The following is a 9,319-nucleotide window of genomic DNA, read 5'->3' on the forward strand; positions in this document are numbered from 1 at the left end:
GGGCGTGTGAGAGTGTATGTGTGTGTGAGATAGTGTGTGAGACAGTATGTGTGAGTGTGTATGAGAGTATATGTGTGCGTGCGTGTGAGTGTGTATGAGAGTGGGTCAATGTGTGTGCGTGTGTGAGATAGTGTGAGTGTGTGTGTATGAGTGTGGTGTGAGAGTGTGTGAGTGTGTTTGAGAGTGCGTGCGTGCGCTAGTGTGAGTGTGTGAGTCAACGTGTAAGTGCGTGTGAGCGTGAGTCTGTGTGAGTGTGCGTGTGAGAGTAAGTGCGTGCGTGTGTGTGGCGGTGCAGTCACAAAGTGAACGAGCGGCGGCTGCGGACTACGCGGGGGAAATCAGGGCAACGGCCCGGGACGATGAGTGAGGCGGCCGCGGCGGCCGTCCCCGGGCCGTCCCCACGAAGCTGAGCGCGCAGCCGCAGGACAGAGGGACAGAGCGCGTTCTCGTGCCTGACGCCGGCAGGAACACCGGGGCCGCTCAGCTCCCAGGACTCCCGCCCCGCCCGGAAGCCACGGAAAAGCCCCGCAGGACGGTAAGCGGCGGCGCTGTGGCCCTGTCCCTTTGCTCCCGCTGCCTCCGCCAGCGCCCGGGCCCCGGGCACCCCGGGCGCGCGTTCCCACGGAGCACGGAGCCCCCGGTGCTGCGGAGGGGACGGCCGCCCGGCCCCGGCCCCCAGCTGCCCGCCCGGGCCCTGCGTCGCCGTCGGCCTCCCTTCCTTGCGGTGCGCGGCAGAGAGTGACGCCGCGTTGCTCGGCATCGTTTCCACAGGGTAACGAGCAAAGCCGCTCTTGGCAGAGGGACTGAAATCACGGGGCCTTCGCCCTGGCCTTCTTAGTATTGTCCGGATTTTTCTACCATCTATTTTAAAACTTCCTGACATTGTACTGGAAGCCCGCACAGCGCTGTCGGTTGGACGCAGAACTCTGCCGGCGCCACGGGTGACGAGCCGCCCACTGGCTGTGCCACAGAAACCCGGCCGATGGCTTCCGGGGCCGTGCCTCACTTTGTTCTTATCAGAAGACTTCGGAAAAATAATTTGTTTTCTCCGAAGGGATTCTTAGCAAGTAAAAGATGTTCCTATTCCCGTAATAAAAAATCGAGTCCAACAAGATAAAACTAAAACGTCCTGGACCGTCCTCAGTTTTCCTTACCCCCCCACCCCCCCGCCACGGTAACTACGAGTCGGGGGTGTTTCCTTTGCATTTGTTCTATACAGTCACATACAAACATCTGTACACTTTAAAACATACGGGTTTCTTTGAGGGGTGTTGAAATGTTTACACGAAAATGGGATTGTATTAAATACGGGTATTTCTGTGTGCCTCGGGGAGCTTTCCATGCAGGGGGCGCCCGGACGCCCGCGCGAGGCAGAGACCGCCCACCCACTCTCCCCGCTGCCTCCGCTATGGGACTGCGCACGCGCGCGGCCGGGCGCCTGACGCGACCCCTGCAGCCTCCCTGCGGCGGGGACCACGCTGTGACCCTGTGACCCGCCTGGCACGGCAGACACAGCAGCACAGCTGGGGCCGGGACTCGACCGCCCGCTGGACCGTGGGCGTGACGCTATCTTGTCCTTCACGGTCAGGTGCAGGCCGCAGGTGGAGGAGGGCAACAGAGGATCCCGGACCTCGCAGGGGTGGCCTCCACGCCAGCCGGCCGGGAAGCCGTACCCCCCACCCCCTCCCCGGGGCTTAGGCCGCTCGTCCCGTCCACTGTGACCGCACTGAAACTCACACTGCTTTTAAATGAGCGCAGGCAGTCTACGGTATTGTTTTTTTCAGCACTTTTTCATCTTATTCAATCAAAAAAGTATTTATTAGGTGCCCACCAACACTGCCAGTTTGGAAGTGACTCACTCCTGAAAGTCTGTCCTGCAGACTGGTAAAGTGTCCCCGGGGCACCCGTCCTCAAACACTGGGGTCCCAGGATGCCTGGACCCCCTTACAAACTACTGAGGACCCCAAAGAGCTTTCATCTCTGTGGGTTCCATCTATTGATATGTTCATATTAAAAACTAAACTGAGAAATTTAAAAATATTTATTAATTCGTTTCAAAATAGCAACAATAAATCCCTTAGATGGTATCATAACAAACATATTTTCATTTCAAAATTTTCCAAAATCCGTTATGTGCCAAGTTTAAGAATGAGGATTTTGCTACTTATCCAGATATTTTAATTAATATTATTCTTAGAATATCCATTGTCAAAGAAGCAGAATGAAATATTCTTTTTTTTTTTTTTTTTTAAAGATTTTATTTATTTATTTGAGACAGAGAGAATGAGATACAGAGAGCATGAGAGGGAGGAGGGTCAGAGGGAGAAGCAGACTCCCCGCCGAGCAGGGAGCCCGATGCGGGACTCGATCCAGGGACTCCAGGATCATGACCTGAGCCGAAGGCAGTCGCTCAACCAACTGAGCCACCCAGGCGCCCGAAATATTCTTGATTCAAATTAAATGTAATGGAATCATTTTTGATGCTACAGACAGCATTTCAAGGTCTTGGGTTTTTCTCTTTCACATTAGTCATAGGCTCCCTTCTGTATCTACGGCTACAGACACCAGCAAAAGAAAAGCAAAGTAAACAAAGCGGGCAGTCACCCGCGTAGGCTCCACTTAGGCTCCGACTCCGAGGAACTCCCCACTCCCGCCGGTTCCTCGTTCTTCCGGCCTCCCCAGGCCCCCCCAGACTAGAACATTCAGTGTACCCGGGCTGGCGCTCGGCTGTTAGCAGGACTGGGAGTGACCTTCCCCGTGGCTTGCTGGTCTCCAGGCTTCCACGGGAGTGGGGCTCCCCCAGGCCAGGGTCTGGACTGAGCCTGGGCGGGAAGGGACGGAGGAGGCAGAGACAAAAGCATGGGCCGAGGCGGGCAGTGAAGAGACGGGGCTGTGAAGGGCGCTCCTGGCAGTGGGCTTCCTCCTGTGTACCCGGGGCCAGCAGGCTGCGTGCAGGAGCATGCGCGAGCCGCTGACTCGACAGGAGCAGAGCGTGGGGGCCGTCAGAGCGCCTAGAGACCAGGAAAGGCCATCTTGGGGCAGGGGGAGCGTGTCCCTCCCCGGGCTGCCCCCAGGGAGGAGGAGCCACGAGGCTGTCCAGGCCAGTGCTGCCCCACAAGCCCAAGAAACAGCCCTCAGGCACAGGCGGCCAAGACTGGCTCAGGGAGAGCTGGGGGCTGAGATGTGCTGGGGAGGCAAAGCTCCAACGTGTTCCCCACTCTGCCCAGGGCAGATGCGGAGCGGCCACGCGACGGCCTTCTCGCCGCCTGCTGGCTCGATGGAGGCTCTGTCAGCAGCGCAGGGAGGGAGGTGTCAAGGTTGGACAGGAGCTTGCTCTGGGTCTGGATGTCTTCCAGGTGGTGGTGAGTGAGTGCTGGGCCATTTTTCTTGGGGACGGCCGTCCAGTCCCGCAGTGGCCCCGGTTTCTGCAATGTCACCAGGGGAACAGCGAGACCCTGTGGCAGGGGCCGCCTGGCCTTGGGGAGCGGCCTCTGAGCTCCCCGTCTCTCCCCTACTGCCCCTGCCCGGCCCCTACTGCAGGGCCTGCCCCAGGGTCCCCGAGGGCTCTCCCTCCTAGCAGCTCGCCACCTCTGGCCTCCTTAGCACCTCTCCACACTGTTCCCCTGCTCAGATCCTGGTGTTTTCTGTCTCCGAGCCGAAGCCCCACCGATAACGGCCTGATTGCGTGCAAAGGAAGCCACGGCTACGGCGGAGAAGAATGGGAGAAACCTGGGGCCTCCGCTGCGCCCCTCCGCTTTCCCATTGCCTCCCCTCCTCTCCCTGTTTCCGACCACTTCCCTCATCCCTCCTGGCCTGTCCTCCTCATCCCGACACGCCTCCAGGAGGGACACCAGGAGACCAGCTCACAACCTCTGGAGGCAAGGGAGGCCGTGGGATTAGGCAGAGCTAACAACCAGGAGAATCCACGGAGTGAAATAAAGGGTAACTGATAACTTTCAAGAGATTATAGCAAGAACCATTCACGGCTACTTATTTTTAGATGACCAAAGGAACAACAGGTCGTACAAACAAGTCTAATGTAGGAGGCCGGACAGACCCCGGCGCAGTCTGAGTCTCAGCACTTACTTGCACTCGAACATGGCCAAGTCCTCCAACGCATATAAACCTGACTTTCCTTGTCAGTAAAATGAAAATAAAGATGCCCAGCCCGACGAGCTCACAGACCCCATACCCGGGTCCGCGGTACACTGAGCGCCTTCCTGTTATCTCCCAACACGAGAGACAGCCCGACTCCACTGCTCTGTTGCAGCCTAAGTCCTAACAGCCAGGTCCTCCTTCTCATTACACTTGTGTTCAAGCCTGAGACCCTCATAAATAGTCACTGATCTCTGAAAAAGGAGGAAAAAGGCAACACAAGGGAGCAGAGACGGCGTCTTCGACAGATGGTGCTGGAGCCATGGGACGGCCCTATGCAGAAAAATAAATCTAGCCAAAGACCGTCCACCCTTCACAGAAATCAACAAGTGCATCATACACCTAAATGCGAAATAAAAAACTAGAAAACTTGAAGATGACACAGGGGAAAAGCTAGATGACCCGGGGCTTGGTGAGGCCTTTTCAGATACAACACCGAAGGCTCGGTCCATGAGAGAGAGAACCTGTCGGCTTGACTTCATTGCAACTAAAACGTTCTGCTCTGGGAAAGACCACGTCAGGAGAGTAAGACAAGGGGCGCCTGGGTGGCTCAGTCGGTTAAGCATCTGCCTTCGGCTCAGGTCATGATCCCGGGGTCCTGGGATCGAGCCCCGCATCTGGCTCCCTGCTCAGCGGGAAGCCTGCTTCTCCCTCTCCCACTCCCCCTGCTTGTGTTCCCTCTCTCGCTATCTCTCTGTGTCAAATAAATAAATAAAATCTTAAAAAAAAAAAAGAGAGAGAATAAGACAAGCCACAGACTGCAAGCATATGACAGGGAAGCCTATGAAAGGTGCTCAGATTCACAGTCACGAGGGAAACGCAAATTCAAACGAGGCACACCTGTGAGCGCGGCCAAACCCGGGACCCCGACACTGGCACGTGCTGGAGAGGATGCGGAGCCTCGGGAGCGCCCGTCCGAGGTGGTGGGATCGCAGAAGACGGTTTGTCAGTTTCTTCCAAAACTGAACATCTACCATCTGAGGCAGCGATGAAGCTGCTTGGCATTTACCCGCAGGAGCTGAAAACTCAACGTCCACACAAAAACCTGCGTAGGGGTGTTAACAGCACCTTTATTCATAACTCCCCAAACTCAGAAGTAACTAATACGTCCTTAGCAGGTGATGGGTAAATAAACTGTGGTCCCTCCAGAAGGTGGAATATTATTCAGCACTGAACAGAAACGAGCCCGTTCTTACCAGCAGTGCCATTATTCACTTCCACACCAGCAGGGGAGACACGTTTGTAGGATATGTGCTCAAAGGGACGGTGCATTTTCCCATCTCAGGTAACACTGACCGCGTTCCGGGCCTTCCCCTCGGCCGCCCGCCCCAGCTGACAGGGGCGCGGGGTGGGGAGGCTCAGGTGCGAGGCGCTGCCCACGCCGCGGCCGGCCCCGTGCGGGCGGACGGGAGGGAGAGGGGCAGGGGCCACCGCCCCGAGATCCCAGGCCACGTGCGGCTCAGGCGAGGGACAAGAGAAGGGGTGTCATGATGGCAGAACGGCTGACGGCAGCGGTTTAGGAACTGAGCCAAAAACCCACATGATGACAACTGTTTATAAAGATAAAAATCTACCTTAGGCCCATCAGAATGTGACCATGGCCGTTGGGGGAGGGAGAGCCAGGGGGTCTGTCCTCCCTCCATCTCGAAGTGTCCTTTAATGCGGTGCACAGCGAAAACTACTGCGCTGGGAAAGGTACGGGCGTGAACAGAGTATTCGTCGGGCAGCCCCCAGCTCTCCCATGCCCCCGACCCTGCCCTCACCAGCTGGCAGCCCTCAGACGGTTGTGTTGTGAGGCTCTCAGCTGTCGAGAACAAAAATGTGAACACACGGAAAAGGTATTTAAAATCATGAAAGTCCCCTGAGGAAAGCCCTGTGGAAACAACCAGAGCCAGGCGCCACTCCACCTCTCAGCGGGTCATTCACACAACGGCTCAGCTGTCCCCCCAGCGCCGCTGGCCACCACCCTCTGCTGAACCAGGCCCTGCACGCTGACGCCCACCCTCGTGCTCCAAACTGAGCTCCTGGGGGGGAAGGCAAAGGCCCCAAGGGACACAGACGGATGTAGGACGTTCAGGGCGCTGCGCCAAGCGTGGCCCCCGCCGTTCGATGTGCACCTGCAGCGAGCAAGGAGCGCGAGCCACCAGCCCACTGCTGAGGTCGGCTGGTATTTTTTTTTCTCAGCAGGATTTTCCAGACGAAGGAAACAGAGAAGGATCCACACCCTGGGAAGCTCCCTGTCCTGAAGTCAACCGTCTCTGTGCTTCAGGAATTTGCTCTCCTCAAAAGGGCATGCTGAAATGGGCTCCGAAGGGGCCCGGGGACAGGACCCTCCTAGGCACCCGCAGTGAGAAAGGGCAGGAGGAGGGAGGAGGGCCTGGACCCGGCGGTGAGAAGTGACGTCCCTTCCCCCATCACCTGCCCCGCCCAGATGTCCTGCCCAGGACCCGCAAGAGGGCGGGCAGCGCGTGGAGCCTACAGCACATAAGCAAAAGACGTCCTGTGCTGGCCAACAGAGGCCTAAGGGCAGCAGGGGGAAGCCAGGCTTCTTGTCACCCCATCGGGGATCGACTGAGCTACAGTATCAAGCTCATTTTTCCTGAACCGCACCTAACAGGCTTACCTTCTTGTCTTCCTTAGTCTTTCTAACTTGCCGATGGGGACCGAAGATGTTTTGCATCCCAAAAGCCTTCCTGGACCAGTCCCTCTTCTGGGTGCTCAGCGGGGGCTGCACCAAGCTGCCCTCCACCCTGTAGCGGTCGGCGGGGATCTTGCTCATGGGAGGGGGCAGCGTGCCACAGTTGACACTGGACCACCCATCGGTGGAGTCCGTGTACGACTCCTGATCGCTGGCGTGTCCGCACTGCCACTCCTGCAGGACGTGGACCGGAAGCCACCGCTGGCCGAAACCCCCGCCGTGGCCGGCAGCACCCCTCTTGGAAGGAGGGACCGAGCTCCGCAAGGAGGCCGGGGGAACCTCCGTGTGAGCGGCGGGTCCCAAGTGCTTACTGAAGTCCCGGCACCTGTCAGCCTGCGGAGCGGCCTCAAACGGGGGGCCCCCCTCGGCGTCGTGGCAGAAGGCCCCGTTCCAGGGCGCGGCCCAGGGCTGGGAGCCCCTCCCACCCGCACCCTCCCAGCCACCGTTGCTGGGGCCGTGCCTGCTCGAGCTGGCGCCCAGGTCAACCACAAGCACTCGGCTGCTTCTCTCCTCCTGGTGGAAATTCCCAATGCCACTGTCACTGTTGCTGCTGGTGCTGGTGTTCTGGTGGGCGTCCGCATCCCCGTCCACAAAGGCCCGGGCCCGCACCCCCTCGATCAGCTCGCCCATGTCTCTGTAGAGCACGGAGATGAACTGGAGGACAGGGAGAGAGGACACTGGGAACTCAAGACAGCCATTGGTGTCGGGGTCGGCCGTGCACTCAAACCCAAACCGCCGAGCGATGCCTTGATGGATTTTGTGGTTGAACAAGTCTGGATCCACCATGAACACGTGGCAGGAAGTCCGCAAGGCGCCCTCCTCCTCGTGCGCCAGGCTCCCATCGTCGCTGCTCTGCATGGTCACAAGCCCAAAGAGCCTCCTGTCATCTGGGCACACAGCGCTGAAGGCCAGCTTCTCAGCCGGGTACTCGGCCAGAATGGCGGCCTGGTCGGTGCACAGCTGCACGCGGTCGTGCAGGACCCGCATGGTCACCAGGGAGTGGATTTTCTGCTCGGCCCGCAAGCGCCGCAGGCAGCCACGGATGGCCTGCAAACTGTCCGACTCCAGGTTGCAGCTTGTGGAAGGAAGTTCGATGGAACCTAAGTAGCCTACGACCATGGCAACGTTCAGAATACTTGCATCTAATGCAAAATCCTCATGATTCTCGGGTCCGATACTGAAAACAGAATCATCATGAATAACTTTTGATATTTCCTCCTTAGAGAGCAGGCTGGGATTCGGATGACTTATACTTTCACGTCCAGGGTCAAATCGCGCAGCAGCTGACTCTGAAAGGGATCTTTGTTTCAATTTCAAGGGCTCTGAAGTGCTTGCACGAAGACTAGGGTTTTCAAAAATCATACTGAAAATTCCACCAGACTGCATCTCTTCAACCACTCTCTCTGCCCTATTGATACCTAAGGCTTTGGAATCAAGCTTGGGCTTCAACCAGCCTTTTCCTTCATAAAATCCAACCTCTTCATCACTGGAACAGGACTCCACATGGCCCATGCCTTCACCAATCACCATGTGCAGGACGCCAGAACACTTCCCAATCAGTTTCACCACATCCTCGTGGGACGCTTTCTTCACGTTGATTTCGTTGACAGCGAGTATCTGATCACCAGCACGGAGGCCCACAAAATCTGCGGGGCTCCCTCTCATGACACAGCTGAGCACACAAGGCGCCTGGCCGGAAAGGGTGAATCCGTACCCTGCTCTTCCTCTGGCCACCTCCACACTCCTCATGCGAGGGGGCGCCGGCCCGTGAAGCGGACGCTCCACTGCGTCCCCTGCTCTATACATCCCGATGAGCTCGCAAGACCACAGGCATCGTTCTTTACTCCAGGGGATCCATCGTTCACGGAAGGCTGGACGCTACCGTACTTCTTCTTGAAATGCCCTAAGGAAGAAAATAAACAGCTTGTTACTAAAGATCCCATATTTCTATTGCTTACGCATAGTACCTAAACATAAGAAGAGAACTCATCCCAAAAACCATGACAGAAAGAGTCTCTGGTTACCACGGAAATGTCCAAGTGAAGGAGAAGTGGTATCTGCATACAGTCAACCTAAGTCAGGCTAAGAAATTTCCCTCCAGACTAGACCGTGTTTCCCAGAATTGACACCCTTTCCAACACTGACATGAGGCTAAGCCCCCCTTAGGTTTGAGGAACCCAGGACTATCGTGGAACCTGGACTGTTTCGCCTGCCCTCTTCTGCCTGTCTAGGCGGATAGGGAAGACCCCTCGAGACCCTTACCATTCGAAGTGGGGTCCGAGGACCAGCAGCCCGGCGGCGTCCGGGAACAGCTCTCAGGCTCCCCAGCAGACCCAGCCCATCAAAGTCTGCACTTGAACCCGAGAGGCAGAGGCAGAGTGAGAAGCAGGGCTAGCTGCAGACTTGGGTAGAAAGGCGCCTGTTTGGTCACAAACCCCTCCTTCACAAGCAGCTCTCCATCAGGAA

General features: G+C 57.2%; 1 protein-coding gene across 2 annotated transcripts in view; it reads right to left on the reverse strand.

Moving 5' to 3' along the window:
• RGS12 (regulator of G protein signaling 12) overlaps positions 1-8,659 on the reverse strand; it is an 87,873-nt gene extending 79,214 nt beyond the window's left edge. For both annotated transcript variants that reach the window (XM_021677708.2, XM_044913030.1), the window contains exon 1: positions 6,779-8,659. In XM_021677708.2, coding sequence (XP_021533383.2) covers positions 6,779-8,659 — 1,881 coding nt within the window. The remainder of the gene's footprint in view (positions 1-6,778) is intronic.
• Positions 8,660-9,319: the final 660 nt, after the last annotated feature.

This window comes from Neomonachus schauinslandi, chromosome 2 (genome assembly GCF_002201575.2).
Source record: "Neomonachus schauinslandi chromosome 2, ASM220157v2, whole genome shotgun sequence".
NCBI classification, from domain to species: Eukaryota; Metazoa; Chordata; class Mammalia; order Carnivora; family Phocidae; genus Neomonachus; species Neomonachus schauinslandi.